General features: G+C 42.3%; 1 protein-coding gene across 3 annotated transcripts in view; it reads right to left on the minus strand.

Moving 5' to 3' along the window:
- Positions 1-2,136: 2,136 nt before the first annotated feature.
- The window catches only part of klhl8 (kelch like family member 8), a 29,923-nt gene continuing 4,651 nt past the window's right edge, over positions 2,137-27,408 (minus strand). For 2 of the 3 annotated variants that reach the window (XM_033024479.1, XM_033024470.1), the window contains exons 2-10: positions 26,588-26,884; positions 24,020-24,568; positions 17,537-17,723; positions 11,975-12,118; positions 10,401-10,512; positions 8,879-9,047; positions 7,679-7,838; positions 4,940-5,141; positions 2,137-3,743 (exon numbers count right to left, since the gene is read on the minus strand). In XM_033024479.1, the coding sequence (XP_032880370.1) occupies positions 3,620-3,743; positions 4,940-5,141; positions 7,679-7,838; positions 8,879-9,047; positions 10,401-10,512; positions 11,975-12,118; positions 17,537-17,723; positions 24,020-24,568; positions 26,588-26,782 (1,842 nt within the window). In that variant the 5' untranslated portion in view covers positions 26,783-26,884 and the 3' untranslated portion in view covers positions 2,137-3,619. Of the gene's footprint in view, positions 3,744-4,939; positions 5,142-7,678; positions 7,839-8,878; positions 9,048-10,400; positions 10,513-11,974; positions 12,119-17,536; positions 17,724-24,019; positions 24,569-26,562; positions 26,885-27,408 lie in introns of those variants that run through there. The other variant, XM_033024487.1, reaches the window with a different exon arrangement.

Below are 27,408 nucleotides of genomic sequence, written 5' to 3' on the forward strand. Positions count from 1 at the left end.
GCAGTTGAATTAAAGATAATATCCCCTCTCATTCATCATTCCAATGTGATTTGACAGTTGAATTATGGAAGGTAGACAAAAATGCTGGAGAAACTCAGCGGGTGCAGCAGCATCTATGGAGCGAAGGAAATAGGCAAAGTTTCGGGCCGAAACCCTTCTTCAAACTGACTTTGAAGAAGTTGAATTATGGAGTTGCTTATATTGTGTGCCTTTGAATGAACAGATGGAAGCTCTGGAATGCACAGCATATCTTCACTCATTTACAACAACCCTTCAGTAATCACGTTTCAAAACAATCAATATTACAGATTTCTCAAAAATGGAGTATAATAACCTGCCATGAAGTAATGTTCTCCTATGCAATCACTCAGTTTACATTACAGTACCGTGTAGGAAAAGAAGTGCAGATCGTGGTTTAAACCAAAGATAGACACAAAATGCTGGCGTAACTCAGCGGGACAGGCAGCCACCAGTCTGTTTTGGTGCCTGCCTCAGAGAACCAACAACTTGTTTTATTAACATACATCTTTCCAGTATGAAGATAAGCTTGAAAAGCTGGTCGTCATACAGGTCAGCAGAGTCCTCAGCTTTGTCCCCCTCCATCCCCACCTCTATGAGTTCCGCACCCACCATGATTTGTTGCACTTCCGTCGCCTCCGCCTCACACCGTTCTTCCATGGGAAGGAGTCCTCGCCCCCATTGATGATCCCTTTTCCCGTCTCCAATGGACCCCCCCCCCCCCCCCATGGCCATTGGTACAATGAAATTTGAGGGTCACCATCCGACGTCGGAACGGGAGAACATTTTCAGCGGCTTGGACTTCCGAATTGGCCACTTCCTACTGGAGACCGCGGCTCCCGCAGTCCACAGGCTGAGCTGGGTGGAGATTCACGCTGGCGGCCCTCGGTAAAGGGATCCCAGGGCTCCGCGATGTTGAAATCAGTGCGGCCCGAGGCTGGGAGCTCCGCTAACCACAGCTCCATGATGTTGAAGCAGCAGGCCCAACACTCCGGAGCTTCAAACGGCGATCCAGGTAAGGCATCGCCTGCTCCGCAGTGAATCACATATGTATTTTAAAACCAACTGTTTAATGACAACATACAGTAGGACAACAAAATGTGTCACACTGTCACTGTCGGGTAGTCATGGTCCTCTAGTTGTGGGAGGGGTGGGGGTTTGGGAGGGGGCCTCACAAGTGAAATAGCTTAGGGCCTCTCTTCATCCAAATCCGGCCCTGGATGGTGTGATAGGTGAGACACGGCGGTGGTCCCCCCCCCCCCTCCCCGAGGCACCGCTCATATCTCCCACCCTCACCTCTGGCGCATCTGTGTTTGGCGGCCGCTCTGTCCACACCGCATGGAGTTTTAACCCTGGCCCCGAACTAGCAGCGGACCGGGTGAGTGGGGGCGTCGGTGCCGCCTCCGGATGAATCTCGGGCAGCAGAGAAACTGGAAGATGATATAAAGAGCAAGCATGGTTTTACACGCTGGTCGGGAACATTGTAATTGCATTGCATTTACTTAAGTGGCTTGCATAGGTGTACAATAAAAGGAGTTTACATGTCCACACAGGTAATAGTTGTTTTAATGTGCCATTGATATTGTTCATGGACAATGTCAGTGCTTGCATTATAATGTCTTAAATCTGGTGTCCATAGATTATGACATTGCATAGGGCGGTCACGTTGGCGCAGCGGTAGAGTTACTGCCTTACAGCGAATGCAGCGCTGGAGACCCGGGTTCGATCCCGACTACGGGTGCTGTCTGTACGGAATTTGTACGTTCTCCCCGTGACCTGCGTGGGTTTTCTCTGAGATCTTCGGTTTCCTCCCACACTCCAAATACGTACAGGTTTGTAGGTTAATTGGCTTAGTAAATGTAAAAAAATTGTCCCTAGTGGGTGTAGAGGATCGCTGGTCGGCGCAGACCCGATGGGCCGAAGGGCCTGTTTCCGTGCTGTATCTCTAAACTAAACTAAACCTCTCTCACACGTAGCAAAGGACTTACATGGAACTGGACGCTTCCAAATAGAGCAAAATGTCATTACATTATAAATTTCATAACACAACCATAATTAAACTATTTTGAACAATTCAATGTAACTTTAGACCAGAGCTATACAAAACAAATAGTCTCATTGTAAATATTTATAACATTTAATGTTTTAATTTAATTTTTAAGCATTGTTGGTGGCTTGCAAGTATCACATTGGAGCTTATCCCAGAGTGAAAACGATTCCCGAAGGTAATAAAGACAATTACTTTAGATCATCATATGAATCTCATCAATATTCATTAAATTGTATTTTTTAAATATAGTCAGTGGTTAAATAACCACATGCGTTTCTTTACCTCCTCACTAAAATAACAGGCCAGGAAGAATTATTGGCAAATTAGTGGGGGAGAATTAGGTTTCTAATAAATTAAATCATCTACATAGGTGCTATTTGAAGCTTTTGAACTTCACCTTGGATTATATAGCAAATTGTAGCCCAATGCGTTTAGACTGTTAAGTGCCAATGCATTTGTTATTGCTTTAATTTAAATTAAAAACAAAATCATAGTTATAAATGCTAGAGGGGTTAGCATTCTCCCATCTACTTCCCAAAATTACTTGCAATTATTATCCTTCTTCCGATATCCTTGTATTCCTTGAAGGGGCCTCTGCCATGTGGGCACAAATGGCAAAAAGGGATGCACACAATTTTAGCGTTTTACACCTCTGCAGTGGACAAGCACATTAATTTCCTGGTGAATCCCAGTATGATCAAGAACTCACTGTGAAATACAGAGTGGCCTCAGAACTTTTCAGAATTTTCAGAATGGGAGAAGTACTAGAAATGGTTTCCACTTTTGTTTCACTCATTCATGAGAAACAAGTCATTTCCTTATCCTGGAAAATAATTGTAATAATTCCCTTATTCCATAAAATAAACATTCACAGTTAGCTCATGTCAATTTGTGCAATGTTCATACATAACTGTGGAATATACAATTTGAGGAGACAAAGCAAGATGATAAGACATGGATCAAAGGTACTAACGAATAGTCAGTCATTATCAATGTGCACTGTTCTAAATGGGTATTAAGTCAGAATCATAACTAGAAACCTTAGTTATAAATCTATCGGCTGCAAGATTTTTGTCTGAAGCTATTAAGAATTCACAATGTCAGGATTTATAAATAATAGCTTTGTTGTAAATACAGTAGCTAATAAAATGAACAGTGCACTGTTGCTTTTGGCTTCACAAAACTAAATAATTATTGCTTGGTGAACTTGGTGCCAAACTTCCTAGAATTTAAATGCATTTGGAACCCTGAAAGGGGGCGAGGACAGGGAAGGAAGAGAGTGGGGCCACTGACGTACCACCAAGGACTGGCAAATGGACAAAATGGGAACAGAAGGGAAGAGACTGAAAGTAGATTTAATGTTTCCTATAAATAGAAACTGCAATACCAACAAACCTTTCTTTTTCAATGTGAAATAAAATCTACAAAGTTTGAGCTTCTCCCTGGCCTTCTTTCTCTCTCTACGGTTACCGGCTACATGGAACAGTAATTTATGGAAGAAAAAAATCTATCTTCAGTAAACTCTACTGAATTCTGTGTCGATGGTAGAAATCACATGCAGTCGACAACATTGCTGGATCCCAGGCCGATGTCTCTGATTTGGTTGACCAGGCAAGAACACACAGCTACTCCTGCCCCAGCCCGGCAGTGTGAAATGGATCCAACCAACTCCCACCTACAACACAGGAAAAAGAAAAAACAATAAGGCATTGAGGCCATTTAGTCATTTCATCATAGCAATGTGGTTCTCAGTAAAAATGGGGAGAAAAAAATATTTTTTTCTTTGAAGATGATAAGAAGTTGTGGTGCTCATTTTCAAGTCACTGAAAGGCAGCACACAAACTTAGAGCAATTAGCCTCAGAGCCCTAATCAAATTATTTTGAATCACAGAATGTTTTTCAGTGAGTGGAGGACAGTTTTTTTTCCTCCTGAAAATGGGCAGACAAGACCATTTGTAAGAAATTAAGAATGGATTTCTACTAGTACCAGCTAGTAGCAAAGAGAATATTTTCCGGAGTGATTGAGGGGCAGGGCACCCACTTAAGGGCCTGTCCCACTTGGCAATTTTTTATGCGACTGCCGGCATCATTGACTGACGTATCAGGTCACCGAAAAATACGCAGCGTGACGACGTATGACGCGGCGGTGACACGGCTGATGACGTATAACGCGCGGTGTTTTTTCAAGTGTTGCAACATTTTTTTTGTCGCCGCTGGATTTTGAAATGTTCAAAATCTTTTCACGACACTGATATGACGCCAGCAAAATCGCCAAGTGGGACAGGCCCTTTAGACTTGGATTACAAAGTGCAACAGCCTTGAATTGCATTAAGCCCCTGTCCCACTTAGGAGACCTAAACAGCAACCTCTGGTGACCTTGCTCGCCACCCAAGGTTTCCATGAGGTCACTGGAGGTTTTGGTCACTCTCCCTAATGGTCGAAAGTGGTTTCCGCGTGGTCGAGGCTTCATCTAGGTTGCATCATGATTAAAACCGGCCTCGACTGAAAATAGGTTGCCGTTTTAAGAAGCGATAATTTTTTAGTCGCAGGTCTAGTCGAAGCCGGTTTTCTTCATAGTCGAGGAAGGTTTTCAACATATGCATGGGAATTGGTAGGAGGTTGCAGGTCACCTCGACCTTGATTTTTTTTTTGGGTGGCGGGCAAGGTCACCAGAGGTTGCTGTTTAGGTCTCCTAAGTGGGACAGGGGCTTAACGCTGTATTTTACCCAAGGAGATTTTATTGTGGGTATAAATCCTCAGTAATGAGCTACACTACAAAAGCCAACAACATTTTTTTTTTAAATCAGTGTGAAATATGTCACATTTTGCCCCGCTCATTAGTCACAGAGCTGCCGGATTGACACATCTCACCTGTTCATTATCGGATCATAGGCTTCCACAGTATTTAGATAAACGTTGCCATTGTGGCCACCAACGGCAAAGATCTTCCCCATTAGAGATGCCACACCAACCCCACCGCGGGGTGTTGTTAGCTCAGCCACATATTCCCACTTGTTTGTACGAGGATCAAATTTTTCCACAGAGCTGAGCGGCGAGTTATCGTCAAACCCACCTAAATCAGACACACAAACCTACTATGAGTACAAAATAATAACAATAAACCACCTATTGTAATGTTGAAGGTGCCGAAACATTGCTACATGGCACAATACAAATTGCACCCATTTTCAGTATCAGAGATTGTCAATCTCAGCCAATCACCCATTTTAAACTAACTTATTCTTCTCCAAACCACAGTTGTACATAACATGATACCAACTGATAGGTCCTTTCATCAGTGAGCTACATCCTGTTTCCTCACAAATGGGAAGGCAAGGTAATGTTTTAATTTCAAAAGGTAGAAGTGCTAATAGGGAGACATTATAGATCTTTATCCTTAAAATTATGAAGTAAAAGAAACTAGAGAAATTCTATCAGTGCATCAATGGAAATTAATAATTCAGTACAGCAGCAGCTCGGGAATCAATTCGGGGAGGCATGGTGGCGTAGTGGTAGAGAGCCAGAGACCAGGGATTGATCCTGACTACGGGTGCTGTCTGTACGGAATTTGTACGTTCTCCCCGTGACCTGTGTGAGTTTTCTCCGCGATCTTTGGTCTCCTCCCACACTCCAAAGACATATAGATTTGCAGGCTTGTCCCACATTGGCTTGCTATAAAACGTAAAATTGTCTCACGAGTGTGTAGGGTAGTGTTAATGTGCTGGTTGGAGCGGGCATGGTGGGCCGAAGGGCCTGTTTCCGCGCTGTATCTCTAAACTAAATTCAAATACCACCTCACCCAGTCAATATGGTGCATTTTATGTTATTGGCACAGTGCAATGAGCAAAATGTGCTATGTACTTCACATATTAATTTTCACTCCCAATTTGTGTTTTTGCAATAAATAGTTGAATAAACAGTGGTATTTTGTTTTAAATCAGGAGCTTGTAATTGTGTAACAATTATTTCACAGCACATTTGCTTTTATTGGTCAACAGTGCAGTCTAGAACCAGAGGTCAGTCTAACATAAACATATTAATGATCTGGATGAGGGAATTGAAGGCAATATCTCCAAGTTTGCGGATGACACTAAGCTGGGGGGCAGTGTTAGCTGTGAGGAGGATGCTAGGAGACTGCAAGGTGACTTGGATAGGCTGGGTGAGTGGGCAAATGTTTGGCAGATGCAGTATAATGTGGATAAATGTGAGGTTATCCATTTTGGTGGCAAAAACAGGAAAGCAGACTATTATCTAAATGGTGGCCGACTAGGAAAAGGGGAGATGCAGCGAGACCTGGGTGTCATGGTACACCAGTCATTGAAAGTGGGCATGCAGGTGCAGCAGGCAGTGAAGAAAGTGAATGGTATGTTAGCTTTCATAGCAAAAGGATTTGAGTATAGGAGCAGGGAGGTTCTACTGTTGTTGTACAGGGTCTTGGTGAGACCACACCTAGAGTATTGCGTACAGTTTTGGTCTCCAAATCTGAGGAAGGACATTATTGCCATAGAGGGAGTGCAGAGAAGGTTCACCAGACTGATTCCTGGGATGTCAGGACTGTCTTATGAAGAAAGACTGGATAGACTTGGTTTATACTCTCTAGAATTTAGGAGATTGAGAGGGGATCTTATAGAAACGTACAAAATTCTTAAGGGGTTGGACAGGCTAGATGCAGGAAGATTGCTCCCGATGTTGGGGAAGTCCAGGACAAGGGGTCACAGCTTAAGGATAAGGGGGAAATCCTTTAAAACCGAGATGAGAAGAACTTTTTTCACACAGAGAGTGGTGAATCTCTGGAACTCTCTGCCACAGAGGGTAGTCGAGGCCAGTTCATTGGCTATATTTAAGAGGGAGTTAGATGTGGCCCTTGTGGCTAAGGGGATCAGAGGGTATGGAGAGAAGGCAGGTACGGGATACTGAGTTGGATGATCAGCCATGATCATATTGAATGGCGGTGCAGGCTCGAAGGGCCGAATGGCCTACTCCTGCACCTAATTTCTATGTTTCTATGTTTCTATAAAGGTACAAGATGAAAGATTTCTTAGGTGATAAATCTTTGAGCTTCTAGAGCTCGGGGATGGAGAGTTCCAGGCACCAAATTCATTTGGACAGAGATTGATACAATTCAGAATATTAAGGCAGGGAGGGAACACGTGAACAGTGGTGCAGGAAAGAGGCATGGAGGTAGGAGATGAGCATGATCCTGATGCATGCTACAGCAGTCTTGAAAGGCCAAATGATCCGCTCCCGTTCCCATTTCTTACTGCTCCCGAGCAAATAAATAATGGAAGATTAGTCACATGGATGTACATTATAAGTGGCAGAGATGGTAGTGGGAATGAAATGTATTGGGAATCCAGTTGCGATGTTTAAAAGTATCTGAGTTGACTGTAAATCAGCTCTTTTTCCATCTTTTTCTCCAAACTTCAGTTCTTCTATATTCTCCATGGTCTGCCTACAGTTACCAGACTATTTACTGCTGGCTTGAAGCAACACCTTCCTGAACCAGCCATTGGCCAACTGGATCATTTAGAAAAAAAAAACATTGTATATGTCAATATGAATAGGAATCATTTTCTGAAAGTGTCCCAATTGTGAAAATGTAACACTCACCAACTATGTACAAGCAGCCATTCAGTTCACCAACTCCATTTCCAGCCCTTCTCTGTCCCATATCCTTAATTTCCATCCATTTGTCTAAGTAGGGATCATATCTCTCGACACTGGACAAACTTAACATTCCATCATTCCCACCAACTGCATATACGTAGTTCTAAAAGTGTCGAGATGTACAAAGTATTACATTCAATCACATGAGTACAGAGGAAAAGGAGATGCAATGGGAAGCGAGCCAGTGGCACCATTCACCTCTTCAGGGCAGGATCGATGGGAAGAGTACTCCAGCTTGTTCATTTTATCCCTTCAGTTGTAAACACTCAGATCTTTCACAACTTTCTAGTAAAATAATTTCTGCACCCTGCATCCTGGGCGGCACGGTGGCGCAGCGGTAGAGTTGCTGCCTCACAGCGCCAGAGACCCTGGTTCGATCCTGACTACAGGTACTGTCTGTAAGGAGTTTGCATTTTCTTCCTGTGACTGCGTGGGTTTTCTCCAGGTGCTCCAGTTTCCACCCATATTCCAAAGACAGTGTTATGTGAAGATGCTGGTTTACACCAAAGATAGACACAAAATGCTGGAGTTACTCAGCGGTCATGCAACATCTCTGGAGAAAAGGAATAGGTGATGTTTTGGGTAGAGACCCTTCTTCGGATACAACGTGAATTGGCTTATGTAAAGATTGTCACTAATGTGTAGGATAGAACTGGTGTAGGAGGTGATCGTTGATCAGCATGAACTCAGTGGGTTGAAGGGCCTGTTTCCACGGTGTATCGCTAAACTAAACTGAAAAAGTAGAATGTGAAACAGGTTAAAGACTGTTTCTGCACATGTGTTTCCTGCATTTTGTGATTTATCTCATATTTCCAGCAACTGTAGATTTTTTGTCTTGATTTTCACTTTCTTCAATGCTCCTATATCATTTTAATAATGTGGAGTACAGATTAGTTAACAGTATTCCAAATATGATTTAACAGGGTTAACAAAGAACTGAAGACCCAATGAGTTATCCCGAACAAATGAATACCAGTGTTTTTTTCTCCTTATTTCCCCATTATATTTCAGGGGATGGTGCAAATATTATTACTGCATTATTGTACGTTGTACATATCAAAGTCGAAACCATATCAGATAATCTTCAGTTTGCAAATTAAGATATATATGTACACAAAACTGTAGAGTTTAAGAAATTCTTACCCCAAGTGCAACTGAACCTACGCCACCTCTTGGTGTATTCATTGCTGCCAAAGAACTCCACACATCTGAGCCAATATCGTATCTTTCAACATCACTGAAACACGTATGATCATCTAGACCTCCTATGGCATAAATTGGCCCCCCGAGGGAAGCCAGAGAAATGCCTCTCCTGCAGATATTTTTAAAAATCACATTGACATCAAAAATCACAATAACTTGTGGACATACAGTGACCCACACAAAGATCCATCATTTATTTATTTGCCCCTGTACTCCACAATTTGAGATTTGTAATAGAAAAAAACATGTGGTTAAAGTGCACAAGGTCAGATTTTATTCAAGGCCATTTTTATACATTTTGGTTTCAACATGTAGAAATTACAGCTGTGTTTATACATAGTCCCCCCATTTCAGGGCACCATAATGTTTGGGACACATGGCTTCACAGGTGTTTGTAATTGCTCAGGTGTGTTTAATTGCCTCCTTAATGCAGGTATAAGAGAGCTCTCGGCACCTAGTCTTTCCTCCAAAAAAAAAAAGAAACCAAAATGTATAAAAATGGCCTTTATTAAAATCTGACAATGTGCACTTTAGCCACATGCGATTTTTTTTCTATTACAAATCTCAAATTGTGGAGTACAGAGGCAAATAAATAAATGATGGGTCTTTGGCCCAAACATTATAGAGGGCAATGTACATGCACCTACAGGCTCACCACCTATTTTCCAGCACTTGGTTCTAGAGCCTTTCTGGTTTATCCATTTTGCCAGACCAACAGAGGTTACAACTTCAGAGAGTAGTCTAACAAGGGGCCAATGGCGCAAAGTCGTCTATGGAAATGGATCTGCCGGCTCCAGACGGGCTGGAGTTCCAGGGGGCATATTCCACTTTTAGTCCTGAGATAGGCCTCTGAATGAAGTAAATTAAACTAAAGATACTGGGGATCAGGAACGAACCAATGTGGGCCAGCAGTGTTGGGTGCACAGAGATTAACAAACAGTATTTAGTGCAGGATGGGACACTGGTATCAGAATTTATAGGACAAGCTGGAGATTCTCAAACTTTCCACACACTCCAAAGACGTACAGATTTGTAGGCTAATTGACTTCGGTAAAGATCGTAAACTGTCCCTGCTGTGTAAGATAGCGTTAATGTACATGTGATTGCTGGTCGGCACGGACTCGGTGTACCAAAGGGACCCGATTCCACACTGTATCTCTAAACTAAACTACCTACTGGAATGGTTTCCTGTTGAAATGACAGAAGTACTTCAAGTTATACAAGTGACCGGGAGTACCATTTAAGATACTGCAACTGTCAGGGAAGGGAGATTTTGACGGACGAGTTTGCAGATGGGCAGGGAAAAGATAGACTGCAGTCGGATCGCTTTATGGGAGCTAGCATAGTATTAATGGGCTGAAAGGCCACCTTCTGCTTGGTTATAATTCTACCAGCTGGAGAAGTATTAATTGTAAAATAAAGAAACTCATAGTTTTGAAGCAGAATTTAAAGATTTCCGTACCGTTTAGTGTTCATAGAAGCCTTCACCATCCATTTATTTGTCATTGGATCAAATACTTCCATGCTGCCCAAATGCTCATTTCCATCATGACCCCCAACTGCGTAGATTTTACCTGCGGTTCAATTAACAAGAAATATTAGAATTCATACACTGTTTTTCAAACAGTCAGAGTTATAGAGCTTACAGTATGGACCCTTTCTGGCTTAAGCCCTACCTTCACCACCTCCAGTTTAAATTCCATTTGGAATATTTTGGAGGACCAAGAAACCAAGAACCAAGAACTGGACCTTTGACCTAACCCGTCCTGGGCAGAGTCCTCCTATTCCACATCTTTCACAGCACCAGCCTCCACATTCAATACATCATTTACGTCACCTCCAACGTGATCCCACCGCCAGTCACATCTTCCCTTCCCCACCACCTACCGCAGAGACCACTCCTTCTGCAATGCCTTGGTTCACTCATCCCTTCCCACCCAAATCACCCCTTTCCCAGGTACTTTCCCCTGCAACGGCAGGAGATGTAACACCTGCCCTCCTCCCCCACCTCCAACCAGGGGCCCCAGCAGGTGAGAGAGTTCACATGCACTTCCTCCAACCTTATTACCGCAACTGGTGTGCCCGATGTGACCTCCTGTACATCGGCAAGACCAAGCGTAGACTTGGCAACTGTTTTGATGAGGCTCACTGAACACATTTCTTCAGGTCAACTGGATGTCCCAGTTGCTAACCATTTTACTTCCTCTTCCCATTCTGAACTTTCTGTCCTGGGCTCCTCTGTTGCCAGAATGAGGCCACACACAAACTGGAGGAACAGCACTTCACATTCCGCATGGGTAGCCTACAACCCAACAGTATGAGCATTGAATTTTCCATCATTAGGCAACTACCAAATCACCCCCCCCCCCCTTCTCTCCGCTCTATCCTCCTCCTTACCTGGACTTGCACCAATTTCTCCCCACTTCCTCCCTCTCGAACTCCCCTTCCACCTAGTCCTTCCCCTAGCTTCATAATTCACAACTCTTCAATCCTTTTGACTCACACCTTATGTCCTTTCATCTCTGGCCTTCGTCCAACCATCAGCCGATCAAAACTCCCCTCACCTGTATCCACCCTTCTCTCTTCCAGCTTTCATCCACCCCCCCCGCAAAATCAGTTTGAAAAGGGATCCTGACCAAGCACCTCGCCTATCCATATTCACCAGTAATGCTGCCTGGCCCTCAAAGTTACTCCAGCTCTTTGTGCCTTTTTGCATCTGAACCATGGTGTCTAATTGAGCTAGTTCCACTTGCCTGCGATGTTACTTCCCAGTTCATGTTAAGGGTGGATGTTGCAACCTTTCCAATTCAATGACATCCTTCCTATAGCAGGGCAAATGGAACTGTACACAGTTGTCTGAAGATGGGTCCCAAACTGAAACTTTCCTGTCCATTCCTTCCACAGATGCTGCCCGACCTACCGAGTTACTCCAGCACTTTGTGCTTCTCCAGCAATTTACGTCGTACACTGTATTCAAAATGTGGCCTAACCAATGTCTTGTATGTGAATGGGATTATTATCCAAAATATTATTTACCATCCACTGAGATGACTCCAACGTGCCGTCGCCGACTGTTCATCTCAGGCGCAAAGAACCAGCTGTTTTTGCTGATTGAGTAACATTCAATGCTGCGGAACGGGTCGCCTGCCCCTCCTCTTCCACCCACACAGAACATGATGCCTGCAACGAGGACAGTAAAGCACGCATGCGCCAACTTTACCCAGGTCAATGCAAAATGTTAGAAAAACAAGGAAATTCACCCTACAGTTAGACAACAACGTAGTGGGGAACAAAGGAATGGCAGAAGCTATAGGCAGTGGCGTAGCAGTAGAGTTGCTGCCTTACAGCGCCCGAGACCTGGGTTCGATCCTGAGTTCAGGTGCTGTCTGTATAGAGTTTGTACGTTCTCCCTATGACTGCGTGGCTTTTCTCCAGGTGCTCTGGTTTCTTCCCACACTGCAAAAATGTGCAGGTTAATTGGTGTCTGTAAATTATAAATTGACCCTAGTGTGTGTAGGATTTTGCTAGTGTACAGGGTGATCGTTGGTCAGCGTTGGTCAGCGTGGGCTCAGTGAGCGGAAGGGCCTGGTTCCACGCTGTATCTCTAAAGTCTTGTCAATAATCCCATATGTGTGTTTTCGACTTTACTGCAAATGACAATAGTGAAGCAAAATTAGTTGGGAAAGGGGTTAAATGGGTGGCAGAGTGGCCCACAGTTGAGCCGCTGCCTCTATTCCCAGCCATTTACAACTTACAATTATGTGGGGAGGCATTAGGCGATGCAAAGTAAAGAAAACAGACATTTTTTTAAGCCAAGAAATCAGAAAACGTCGGTGTACAGATGTCTTCAGAAAGTTAAAATTCAGGTACAAAAAACAATTATGGATTCAGGTGTGAAAGTGGTCATGAACAAAAGAAAGTCTTGCTAAGATTGGACAGGGCTTTGGTCAATCTTCAAAGAAAACAGGGTGTAATTTTGATCTCGATATTTATAAAACCCTGGAACGAGGTGTTTGGCTCATGAGGAGTGAATGAGTAAGAGTGCACCATATTTGGAGCAAAGATGAATGAGATGTGATCTCATGGATTCGTACTAGATCCTGAGAGGGTTTAATAGCTGGAGAGTCTCGTCCCAGATTATACAGCTCCAAATGGACTCCCCATCCTGTACTGAAGTACAAAGTTTATATTTTTATGCAGCAGTTATCTGGATGTGCCGTATCCAAAAGGAATATGTCAAACACAGAAAGCTGGCATGAAAATGGGAAGGAGAGTTAAGATGATTAACAACCAGGAGATCTAGCAGGCCTTGGTTGCTAACTATTTTAAATTGGGTCCTGGTTGCTAATCATTTTAACTCCCATTCCCATTGTCAGAGTGAGGCCACACACAAACTGGAACAGCACCTCATATTCCACTTGGCTAGCTTAAACCCCAAATGGTATGAACATCAAATTCTCCAATTTTAACTCCCCCCACCCCACCCCTCTCTTTCTTGTGCCCCTCCCCATTATGCACCCATTTCTCCCACTATATCTCATCCTCCTTTCCCTGCCTTCACCCTGCTCTTTTCCCCTCATTTCCAATGCCAAAGTCCTTCATTTCCCTTTTATCCCCCCCCCCCCCCCCCCCCCCCCACCACCCTTTTCCCTCCTCGTCTCCCTCCCTGACTTTATACTTTATTCTTCTTCTCTCCTTATCTGACAACCTTTGGCTCCTTTTCACTCATTCCACCCATTTCCCAATCACTTCCTCCTCCCCCTCCCCCCCCCTCCCCCGCTCACCTGCCAGGCTTGGTCCCACCCCCACCTCTCTTTTCCAGTTTTCTCATCCCCTACTACAATCAGTCTGAAGAAGAGTCCTGACCCAAAATGTTGCCTGTGCAATGCCTCCACAGATGCTGCCTGACCTAGACTGGATTTGTTTTGAGTGGATAAAAAGGGTTAATTTTCCTTGGGAGCAGGAAGAAGAGAAAGCAGAAGCTAGAACTCAAGGAAATACACAGGATTATGAGAGGCATTGATCGAGGAGATGGTAGGAAACCTCTTCCCACAGCAGAGGCTTCTAAAATGAATCGGCTGATGTTAAGAAAAGGAATAAAAGCTTCAGAGGGGTTCCAAGGAAGACATTTTTCACCGAAAGGGTGATTGGAATCTGGGATTTAGTGCCGATGAATGAAATTAATGAGATTAATATAAATAGGTATGTGATGGTCAGCATGGACACGATGGGCCAAAGGGTCTGTCAGCCCATGACTGTATTGAGGTGCAATACACTGCAATACAATGACAAGAACCTGTTAAAATAGAATCTGAGATTTGCCCACTTAATTTGAATTACATAGCCAAGTACCTTTAAGATAAACTAGAATTATAGTGCTGTCCAACAGTCATCCCTGCCAAAACAACTGTTAAATAATTATGTAATCCACTGAACTATCAATTTACCATAAAACTCAAGAAAATAAATCATTTAACAAATATGTAAAAATGTCATCAAAATTCAAAACATAATTGATAGAAGGATCATTCATTATGGAAAATCCTCTCGGGCAATACATTCTCCTAACCTGACTAACAAAAAAAATTCAATTAACTCTCAAACCCTGTCATGTCCCCATGTACTTCCAAATTTTACTGAATTCCTCAGCTCCCACTGCTTTTCAGGATAACTCCAATCACAGCAGCTGTGATTGCATTTAAAATATGCAATCTGTACCCGTACAGGACAGGTATGGCGCCGTCCTTATGGGTAACGGCTTCCCAGCCTGCAGCTGTCCGTTGTTTCATCTCTTTTTTTTATTTGTAGTTAGTTGAGTTTTTGTTTTTCGGAGTTCTAGTCTTTTTTAAGTGGGGGGAGGGGGGGGGACCTGCTTTTCAGGGTCCCTACCTGGTCGGTGAGGCAGCTTTTCTCCGGGCTGCACCTTCGACCCATCCTCGTGGCCTACCAGCGGGCCTGGAGCGGCGTTTCCTGAGGGGACCGGCCAGAACCTCGGCTTCGGCGGCAGCGCAGCGCTGGAGCGCTATCTCGGAGCGGGCGATGCCTTGACCGGGTCGCCACGCTGGAACTCTGGTGAGCTGAAGACCGCCGATGAACATCGCGGAGCAGCAGGACTGTGGAGCGGCCAGCCGCGGCGCTGAAACTTTACATCAGGAGCCTGGGATCTCTCGCCGAGATCGTCAGTGGTGGAGCTCCATTCAGCACGGCCTGTTGGCTTCGGAAGCCGCGGTCTCCGGTAAGGAAGCGGCCGTTCCAGGTTTCCCCAAAGTGCTGTGAGGATTCTCCCGACGCCGGAGCACCATCATCCGGCGAGAAGGGCCTGGAACATCGGGCCTCCGTAAAGGCATCTGTGGAGGCCTCAATAGGCCCGACTATGGGTGAACATGGGGATGGTGACTGGACTTTGTGCCTTCCCTCATAATGGGAACCATTGTGGGGGGATGTTTTTTATGTTAAATTTCTTTATTATTGTTATGCTGTTTTCTTTTTTATGTGCTGCAATGGCAATACATATTTCACGACACCAATTGGTGTATGTGACTAATAAAGAACCTTTGAACCATTATACCTTTGAATAAGGAGTAAGCCATTTAGAACGGAGACGAGGAAACACTTTTGTCACAGAGAGTGGTGAGTCTGTGGAATTCTCTGCCTCAGAGGGCGGTGGAGGCAGGTTCTCTGGATGCTTTCAAGAGAGAGCTAGATAGGGCTCTTAAAAATAGCGGAGTCAGGGGATTTGGGGAGAAGGCGGGAACGGGGTACTGATTGGGGATGATCAGGCATGATCACATTGAATGGCGGTGCTGGCTCGAAGGGCCGAATGGCCTACTCCTGCGCCTAGTGTCTATTTGAGGTAATCACTCATTGATATATTCCTCTTTCGCATATTCAAAGGTTTCAAGGTCAAACGTATTTTATTGTCACGTGTACCAATTAAGGTAGTGAAATTCGAATTAACATACAGCCATACGAGAAGAAAAAGCAACAAGCGCACAACTACATAAAAGTTAACCATAAACATCCACCACAGTGGATTCCCCACATTCCTCACTGTGATGGAAGGCAACAAAGTCCAATCTTCTTCCTCTTTATTCTCCCGTGGTCGGGGCAGTCGAACCATGTGTCGGGGTGATCGAAGCTGCTGCAGCCAGCGGTCGAAGCTCCTGTGGCTTGGAGTTCCCGAAGTTGGTCTCTGACCAGAGACCGCGGGCTCTGTGATGTTAAAGTACGCAAGCACCCACGGGTTGGAGCTCCGAGGTCAATCCCTGGCAAAGGGGTCGCGGGCGGGCTCCGCGATGTTAAAGTCCCATAGGCTCCCCGCGGTGGAGCACTAAAAGTCGGTCTCCAGCAAAGGCCACAGTGCAGATGGAGATACGATACGGAATCGCATCTCCGTCGAGGTAAGAGTTTAGAAAAAGATTCCCCCAACCTCCCCACCCCCACATAAAACAAGCTAAACACTAAAAACATACATTTAACACATACGATTAAAACACAAAGAAGGAAGTGACAGTGTTGGCGAGGCATTAACCTATTCATCCCTCACTAAACATATTGCCTTAATTCTCTGCAGATCATAATTTGAAGCTAGCCATTGCTAGATATGTTTGGAGCAAAAGGGGTGTTGTGGAATATGAAATATCATGATGTTGATGGTGCCGATGATGGCTGCCTCGCCAACAGTCTCTCGACTTTTTCCTTCTTTGTTGTTTTTAGTTTGTTGTAAAATGTATGTATTAGTGTACTTTTAGTTTTGTATTATGTGGGAACCTTTTTTAATCTCTTTCTTCGACAGAGATGCGACTTTATCCATATTGTATCTCTCTCCGCGCTGCGGCCTAACTTCGTGGAGCTGGCTGTGCTTTGGTTTGGGACCGACCTCGGGAGCTCCAAGCTGCAGGAGCTTCGACCGCCCCGACTGCGGATGGTTCGACTGCCCCGACTGCGGGAGAAAAAGGAGGAAAGAAGATAACACTTTATTGCCTTCCATCACAGTAGGGAATGTGGAGGAGCTGCTGTTATGGATGTTTATATTGAATTTTATGTAGTTGTGTGTCTTGTTGCTTTTATGATATGACTGTATGGCAAATCAAATTCCTTGTATGTTACAAAACATACTTGGCTAATAAATCACAATTATGATTATAATTATGAAGACAAGTTTAAAGACAGGTAGATTTTATTGGCAGCAACTCAAAAAGATGAGAAAGCCATTATGGATCCTGTCAACATGTTAAATCAGAATGAGATTTGGATTAGTTCCACTGCCCACTGAATTTGGATTAAAGTACCTTTAGACAAATACAAATTCTACTGCTGCACCAGCAGTCAATCCTACCAATATATATATATACACATTTAATAGTACTATTTGAAATGAAAAAACCCCATAACTTTTCCAATGTAAAATGCTCATATAAATGTGGAAAGAAAATAGTTAATTAAAACTCAAAAATTGCACGCAGTTGGAAATGACCTAACCAAAGAGAAAACCAAAACAATCTGCAGATTTCTCTTTACACGGAATAATAAAATACATCTTCCTATTTTGCATTGGAATCCACCTTTTCAGGTTAAGAAAATGAGAAGCAGTGTTACCTGCGGTGTATTTTCTTGATGTTGTGCGTACGGAGTATTCAAAGTCTGGCACTGGCTTGTTACTCAACTGAAGGTGATAGTTTCTGGCTTCATCCAACAGGTCTCTGCACTTCAGATTCTGGCGAATTATGCTTTCTTTAGCCACAACCCCCATGAGAACATCGACGGACAATAACGGCAATCGGACCTGTCAGCAAAGCACAAGAGTTCATAGTGGACACCAGACGTGGGTAGAGTGATAGAGTGGAAAACAGGCCCTTCAGTCCAACTGACTAACATGTCCCACCTTCACTAGTCCCACCTGCCTAAATGTTTCTTAAACGTTTCGATAGTACCTGCCTCAACTACCACCTTCGGCAGTCGTTCCATACACCCACCACCCTTTGTGTAAAAAAGTTACCCCGCAGATTCCTGTTAAATCTTTCCCCCCTCACCTTAACCCTATGTCAATAGTGGAATCAATTCATTTTTAACCCCAGTAACAGTTACTGTACTTCAAAAGCAAATCTATATGCAAAAGGTTGTTACATTGTTAATGTCACATAACATAACAAAAAGGCTGGCTTGCTCCCAAATTACTAGTGTTTGTTTAGTTGTTACTAAACTGGGTCAGTTTGCAATTCCATTTTCCTTCCCCTTGTTTATCGTTACCCATCTAAATCGGAAGCAGATTTTATGTGTAGCTGTAAAAACAAAAAGAAATCCGCTGGCAGAGCTGCGATTTCTCCCTTTCTATAATTAGTTAGCAATGGCTCGGTTCCAGTTGTTATTGATATGAACTTACAAAAATCCCTGTGAAATTGAACACAACTCCTACAAAGCAGTGGAAGGATTTAATAAAACAGAATTCTAGAAATTTGTAAATAATTTTAAAACAACTAAATGCTGAAAATACAAGTAAATCAATCATTATTTGAGGGAAATTAAGATTGGAACCGTTTGTCAGCAATAATATTTTCTTATAAAGCATAGCAGATACCAGCTTCCAGGAGGTTCTCACTTTAAGTTCTTTGGAAAGACTTTTGAGAGCTTCATGCACAAGGATACATCTGCTTGCCTCTTTATTTATCATTTCACTCAATGTCATCAAGCTGGTTGCTTTCCCCGACCCACTTTTATCTTCGAGAATCCTTTTAACCTTGATGAAAGACTTCAACATATATTTCCAATGACATGTCATTTTGCAAATACAACAGCATGTGTCTAATTGTTTTGGTAAGGCAATTGTTTTGTCATTTTGTCATTTTTGTCATTTGAAAAAGTAAATTACTGTTACCCATTGGGCGCTGATTCTTGTTGTGAAGAACAACCTAATCTCAACCGACTGAAGCGTTATTGCCATAAAAATATTAGCAAGAAAGTAGAAGTCTTTATTATACACTTACATTATTACAATCTTCCTCTGTACCTTACACCAATAATGTACTTATCATAAGTAGCAGTGTACAAAACACAATTTGCAAGTAGTGAATTCCCCAATCAACACCAGATCATCCGTTTTAATGGTAATTTACTCCTCATGCAAGTAACTGGTAGAATCAGAGGGGGAGTTAATCTGCACAAGATAGAACAGGCTACAGGAAAATAGGAGGGGGAATGGGGTTGCTCTGACAATCAGCTGAAAGACCTCCTTTGCAAAGTAATATTAGAATAAAATGACAACATAAGAGTTGGGAGTAGCAGCCAATTTAGCCCCTCATACTTGCTCCATCATTCAATAAAATCATTGCTTATCTTTTACCTCAGTACCATTTTCTTACACCAACCCCATATCCCCCAATTATTTTAATATCCCAAAAAATTACCGACCTCCATCTTGAACACTCAACAACTGAATTTACAGGCTGACTTAGTTAGACATTTTGAACAATTCATAACCTACTGAAACCCCATAATCCACAATAGTAATCAGCTTTGTATCATTTGCAAATTTGGATTTATGACTCATGTACAATACAATACAATATGGTTTTATTCGTCACATTGCACAAAAAGTGCAAGTGAAATGAATTTGCCAGCAGCGGTACAATGATAAAGACCCAAAACACACAAAGCAATCTCCCCTCATTGGAGTGATTGGAACAAAGTGTAACAGCTGGGGACTGTGCACCAACCTATACAGTCCCCACTGTCACAGCTTCCCATCTATTTCTATTGTGTTTACTCTCAGTTAACCAGTCCTCAATCCAGCTTCAAGTTTGTTTCATACCCGTGTGGCATTTTTTCCAAAGGCTGTGACATTATTGAAAGTCAAACAATTCTCTTTCATATTTCCTTTTGGATTCTGCCCAATTTTATTATTAATATCTTTAAAGTAGATTTTAGCATTTCCCAATTACTGGTCTGGCTAATTAGCGACAAGTTCCCAGTTCTCTCTCTTCCAGCCTCTCATCTTAAATAGTGAACCATGAGAATCACTAGTTTCTGTAGATTTTGGAAGAGCACAATTAGTAAATTCACTATTGCTTACTCATGTGTCGCACGGTGGCGCAGTGGAAGAGTTGCTGCCTTACAGCGCTTGCAGTGCCCGCGACCTGGGTTCGATTCTGACTACGGATGCCGTCTGAACGGAGTTTGTACATTCTCCCAGTGGCCGTGTGGGTTTTCTCCAAGATCTTCTGTTTCCTTCCACACTCCAAAGACGTCCAGGTTTGTCGGTTAATTGGCTGGTAGAAGTGTAAACTGTCCCGGGTGTGTGTGTGTGTAGGATAGTGTTAGTGTGCAGGGATCGCTGGTCGGTACGGATCACAGATAAGCACAAAATGCTGGAGTAACTCAGCATGTCAGGTAGCATCTCTGGAGAAAAAGGATGGATGATGTTACAGGTCGGAACCCTTCTTCAGACTCCAGCAGTTTGTGTCTATCTTTGGTACAAACCAGCATCTGCAGTTCCTTTCTACACATCAGTTCACAGATTCTGGATGTAGAGTCCATTTTGCTTTGGCAGCTTATCCAGGTTGAAAGAATGGGCTATCTAGTCACCACAAATGGTTGACTAACTCAAGCTATTATTGAACCTAAAAGGCCTGAAGAAAAGGTCTCCTTCATGCGTCTTCATCCTGACTGTTAATGACACAAGGATGAGCCAGTGTCAAGTAAAGATGGACATCTCATGTCCACAAGGCCTCCTAAGATACTTCATTGAATAAAGAATGCATGATGTGCCTACAACATGCACTTTGACCCTTCAATATGAACACAGCTCTTGAGGTGACCGGGTGCTGGCACCAGATAACTGGTTGCGAACCAAGTTCAAGTTCAAGTTCAAGTGAGTTTATTGTCATGTGTCCCTGTATAGGACAATGAAATTCTTGCTTTGCTTAAGCACACAGAAAATAGTAGGCATTTACTACAAAACAGATAAATGTGTCCATATACCATGATATAAATATATACACACATGAATAAATAAACTGATAAAGTGCAAATAGCAGAAAGTGGTTATTAATAATCAGAGTTTTGTCCGAGCCAGGTTTAATAGCCTGATGGCTGTGGGGAAGTAGCTATTCCTGAACCTGGTTGTTGCAGTCTTCAGGCTCCTGTACCTTCTACCTGTAGGTAGCAGGGAGATGAATTTTGTGGCCAGGATGGTGTGGGTCGTTGATGATACTGCCAGCCTTTTTGAGGCAGCGACTGCGATAAATCCCCTCGATGGAAGGAAGGTCAGAGCCGATGATGGACTGGGCAGTGTTTACTACTTTTTGTAGTCTTTTCCTCTCCAGTGCGCTCAAATTGCCGAACCAAGCCACGATGCAACCGGTCAGTATGCTCTCTACTGTGCACCTGTAGAAGTTAGAGAGAGTCTTCCTTGACAAACCGACTCTCCGTAATCTTCTCAGGAAGTAGAGGCGCTGATGAGCTTTTTTGATAATTGCGTTAGTGTTCTCGGACCAGGAGAGATCTTCAGAGATGTGCACGCCCACTGTCAACAACCCACAAACCTCACCTACTGCCACATAGTGGAGGGTGCACCAGCAACGCGTGATCGGATCTTACTGTCAGGACACAATGACAACTCAGTACACTGCAGCTGCCATGGCATCTGCCCTCTTTGCCTCTCACACTCACATCTAGCAAGGCTCTGCACAAGGTCATGTCCTCACTGATTTATGCTCTCCATACAAAATTAGCACAAAAACAGATGTGGTTAAGAAAGTACAACATTTCAGCTGTCAACTTTAAACCCCCATCAGCAATATTGAATATGCATTTTTGTTTTTAAAAAAACTTGGATGCCAGCCAGGCATCAATTCAATCAACAGAACCGACTGCTATATGGAAAAAGCTGACAAACAGTTATATTGTTCGCTTGACTACTGGCAGCTTGTCTCATAACTGCGGGACATCCTCTAATGCAAGAAAATATGCACGTTAGAGGCAGGCCATGGATGGCATTCTAAGTAACATTCACATTTTTCCTTGGATACAAAAGTATTTCAAACTAATGAATCCTTTCATACAGAACAGCAGTACGAGTTAAACATCAGCAATTAGATGGATGACCCAAAGCTCTGTTGTAAAACAGCTATGATTTGAATATCAAGTCAAAGCTTAGAGCCTCCACAAAAAAGTTGTAAAAGCTCCTTGAAAGAATGGAAAAATGCATTCTGTCAAACTGACTTGCTAATTCATATTCTGAGTTTTATTTAAAATGATGTTTTGCATGAATAGAAAGCCATCTGTGCAGCAGGAAAAGTGCACTGGTGCACCATCTAACACACACCACATTTTCATCCAGGATCCACTGTCACCAACTATCACTAGTGACATGTCCTGATCAGAAATAAAATAGCGCAAGATCATAATTTATTTATTTTTTAACTGAAAATGGTGGAAGTATTTAGTAGGTTGGGCAGCAATTGTGGAAGGAGAAACAGATTTCACGTTTAAGGTCAATGACCCCCTTTATTTATTTTTTATTTTTATTTATTTTTTATTTTATTCATTTATTTATTTATTTATTTTATTTTTTTATTTTTTTTATTTACATTTTTATTTTTTTTATCGTATTTGTGTGGATGTGTACGTATGTGAGTGTTGTTTGTTCCCGGGTGGCGAGGGTGGGTAAGGGTAAGGGTTTTGAGGGTCGTTTACATACTGTTGTACAATTATGTCCTGATTATCACTGTCTGTTATCATTGTATGTATGCAAATTGCTGTTAAATTCAAAATTCAAATAAAAAGATTTAAACTAAGGTCAATGACCCTTCATCAGAAACTTATCAGAGTTGCAAATACCTGTATTTGGCTCAGACCTATTGTGGTACTTCCCAGTTGACAGCGAGGACTTCGGACTATCATCCTATCACATGTTGTCCCATGTGTTCAAAAGGGAACTGCAGATGCTGGAATATCGAAGGTACACAAAATTGCTGGAGGAACTCAGCGGGTGCAGCAGCATCTATGGAGCGAAGGAAATAGGCGACGTTTCGGGCCAAAACCCTTCTTCAGACACATGTTGTCCCATCATCTATTCCACAAAGAAGGAGTGTCTGTTTCCTCAGTGGCAGAACTGGGTGGCACCTTTCCACTATTAAGGAGTGTGGGCTGCACTAACTCAAGCTTTGGAAGCATTTCCCAATTTTCAAGTTCTAATCAGAGTGGGATTGCCAGATCCATCAGATTGATTTGGATAGGTACATGGACAGGAAAGGTTTAGAGGGAAATGGGATAAACATGGGCAAATGGGAACTAGCTTAGATGGGACATCTTGGTCAGCATTGTCGAGTTGGGCCAGAGCTCGTTTCCATGCTGTATGGCTCTATAACTCGCGATATCCTGGTAATATTTAGCTTCCAGACACTTCCAGATGATGTGAGCTTGACACAAAAATCTCATGTCTTCTTTTGATGTCTGTGACGAACGTGCCCCCCAGTTCTATTTGAAGTGTACAATAGGCAGCTAGAAGTCTGTTGTAAAATGCCTTCAGCCCATCCACCTTGTGCGCACAGCTGAAATGCTTCCAATGGGACCTGATATTCCACATTTAAACATCAAAGGAAAATACAGAAAGGTTTTCTTTGAGTTTTCATTAGGTAAAGCAGATACAATGACACATATGAGAAGAGAGCACATTGACTTGCTCTAGAGCATCTATAGTTAATCCTTACATCTGTGACTACAAGGAGCAAAGCATACAAAGGCATCCAGAAAAAGAAGTAGGCGTTATCAACCATATCAACATTGATTATTCTGATACCATGACTTGAAATGTTATTATTCTGCTTGTCTGACCTTTTGTTCACTGCAATATGACCTCTAACTCCCTGCTGCTCTTAAAAACCTGCACATGCTATTTGGATAAATCTGTTCATTAAGGTTTGCATTTTAAACAGAAGCACATGGATCAATCATGATCTGAACTCTCTAAAGGGCTACTAATCAAAAAACAATGGCCTTGAAAACTAATCTACTGTATAAAATAACAATTTTGCACTTAATCGGCAGTTAAATCTTCACTGACCAACAGAACCTCCAATTTACCTGTGCAAGAACTTGGTCCAACCACTTGGCGTGATGTTGCGGATTTGAGTGTAGCCACTTCATAGCAGCATTGTACACTTGCTTTTCTTTTTCCACATTCAGATCACTGGATGAAAGAAGTGCAATGAGGTGCCTTGGTGAAACATTTATAAAGTCTTCACATTCTACTACTTCGTTAAAATGTTCGCAAGCATACTTATCAGCCATGCTCATCAAGTCAACGCGATTGTGACTCTCAGCAAATGACCGGACTGCTAGGCAGTTTGACGGGTGAAAATGAGCTTTCATGTATTCACAGCATGCCTTGGCCACAAGCTCTACCTGCAGAATGCATGCCGCATACAGAAGAGGTTGCACGTTGTCCACAGTAAGTTTAATCCTCGAGCAATAAGCAAACTTCACAAGGTCATCCATTGCATTGCCGTCAAAATCTTTAATCTCGATCAAGTCCTGTTTGGCTTCAGCCATTTCAGAAAGAAACATTGCCTTAAAGTATGGAATCACGCACGCCAGCACCAATTTGTGGCACGGGATTAGTTTGGGCCCAACCTAATAGAAAACGGAAAATAAAACATTGCTTAGTAACACAATTTAAAATTAATCCAAATCAACAAAGGCTGCTTAAGAAAATTACTATTTCTACTAAATTGGGATTATCAATTACGGCAGATTACTTGTTTTATGTGATGCACATTTAACAACAAACTATACTGTGAGTAGATTAACCTAATTTGAATGTTTTGTTCAAAATTGAATCAGATAAATGACATGTGAACTGTGTACATTATTAATGGAATCCTGCGACTGCAAAGTCAAAACATTAATTCATATAATTGTATTCATTATGGAGATTAATATTAAAATATACACAGCAGAATTCATTAGTAACGCCAGCATTTGTAAACTACATTAACAATTAGAGTGGATGTACTAAGTCACCACATACATTTACCGCTATTGAAGAAAGGAGACCAATGGTTGAAGAAAAACTTTAACCTGATCTATTACTAGTTAGTTATCCATTACTTTCATTACTGATAATATTTGAAATAATGCTGCCCAGGAGAGAGAGAGCCAGGCATTATCAGGCTATGTGCCACAAATTATACCAACTCTGGATGTTTAACAAGGGCAAGCTTGGACAATTTTATCTTATGGAATTGATCCACCAGAAAATCTCCACACTGATGAAGTTAACAAACATGAATGAACCTTGGAGACTGTCCAAAGGAACTGCTGCAGTGATATATTGGAGCTCACATGATAGACCTCCAACATCCACAACCAGGTTCTTTCTAACCAAATAAGACTCTATCTAATGGAGAAGTTTCCTTTTGATTCACATCGACTTCAGTTTTACATAAAGGCAACATTTGAATGAATGAGGGGTCCTCGATTCCCCGTTCCCCATTCTGCCTTGATGTCAAGGACAGTCGCTCTCACCAGAATTCAATTATTTTGTCCAAATGTGAATCGTCTCTGATGAGGTGCTGGTGAAACCCAAACTGAGCCTCAGTGAGCAAGGCTACTGGCAAGTTCCTCTTGAAACACCACAAATAGCATCACCTTTGTATGGTGCAGTGACTGGGCCAATTAGATATTTCATTCACGATTCACTTTGGTAACTCTCACATTGCCAGGTAGATCGCAATTTATTTTAGCTGTATTGGAATAGCAAGATCCAAGTCCAATCTTTAATCTCAAATGAGAACGTGGAAGCTGCTTTCCATACTCTCAAAACAGTACATTTGTAGGAGAGTGATTGTATATATTTATATATGCTGACGTAAGGTTTCCTTGGATACACTGGGGCAATAGGATTCAGATATAACCTAGAATGCAGAGCTGCTGGACATTGGCAAAAGGAATAAAAATATAGCTGGAGGCAATTGCACCAAAGACATGTGGGTGAGAAAATTAACCCTGGTAGTCCATCAACTAGATGGTGTAGGGCAAAGATGTTCTCACAGCAGCACATACATAGTAAAACAATTGAGTGGGAAGTGAAAATATATTTGCCAACATTTTTACAGATTGGGATTAGTGAGGTGACATATCTAGGCTCATCTGAACAAGCAACAATGTCGCCCCTAACCTACTTTGGTGATGACATTTAGTACAACTGTTACATATTACTCCAACATGCATGAACTTTGTAATGTTGGGTATTAAAATCATTGCAGAATATTCCTGCAGCTCAGTATTTTCTACATGTTTAACACGCGAATTGTTGCAAAAACATGCAAGAAAATGCTCCGCACATCAGGAAACGTCTGTCAAGACAGAAATAGGGTTCAACTTTCAAGTCAACCACCATTCCTCATGAAACTCTAAATTCATTAAGAATTCTGTTTCCCTCATTACATGATGTGGTAACTGACCTGCTGAGATGCCCCACACTTTTCTTTTAAGTTCAGATTTCCAGCACCTACAGTATTTTACTTTCACACTGGTGAATTGTTGTGATAGCTAGCCCACTAAACCCCACTGAATCTTACAATCCAAATGACGATGTATGTGGACACTTTACATCAGCTACTCACAGACAAAGGGCGGCATTCTTCTCACCTTCAGTGTTACGTCGCACAGTTCTTTGCCCTCATAGAACTGATAGAGAGCACGGTGATATTCCTTCCAAGCTTCTTCTGCTTCAAAAATAAAACAATCATCTGCCTCAGCGTCATGGTCAATGGAGCTAATGGGAGGCTTCCTGCTCCTTTGCTGATGATTCTTCAAATTCTCTGGTATCATATCAGTAGCCATTTCTTTATATGTTGTGTCACCTCCAAGCACCTAACTGAGATCTTCAACACATTACTGTTTGTCGATCTAAAATCTTGCTAGTGTATACAAATGTATCCCTTCCTGCAAAAAAATAACAGCATCAATTATTTAGTCATTTCTCAAACCGACTTCCAACACTGTTTTCACCTCTGAAAAAATACTGAAAGCTCTTAGTTGTAAAATTAACACTGAATACTGATTTTAACTATAGTGTGTGTTTTTGCTTTACTGAGATGCATTTAATATTCCAAAGAAAATGTGGCTATGTATTTCTAACATCAGATTCAATAACTGAGATTTCCAGACTCTTGGAGATTAATGAATTAATGAATTTATGAAATCATCAGATTTACCGTGGTATTATTTCTATAAGCTGCAATAAATATTTCCTACAATACAAAATAGGTCATCCTTCTCACAGATGATGCACTCTTTTGAAAACAAATATCAGGCCATAGTAGGAAAGCAATTATCTATGACTTCAATGAATAATTCTTTAAGGTAGACAAAAATGCTGGAGAAACTCAGCGGGTGCGGCAGCATCTATGGAGCGAAGGAAATAGGCAACTTTTCGGGCCGAAACCCTTCTTCAGACTCAATTAAAG

The sequence above is a fragment of the Amblyraja radiata genome, chromosome 1 (assembly GCF_010909765.2).
Source record: "Amblyraja radiata isolate CabotCenter1 chromosome 1, sAmbRad1.1.pri, whole genome shotgun sequence".
Lineage (NCBI taxonomy): Eukaryota > Metazoa > Chordata > Chondrichthyes > Rajiformes > Rajidae > Amblyraja > Amblyraja radiata.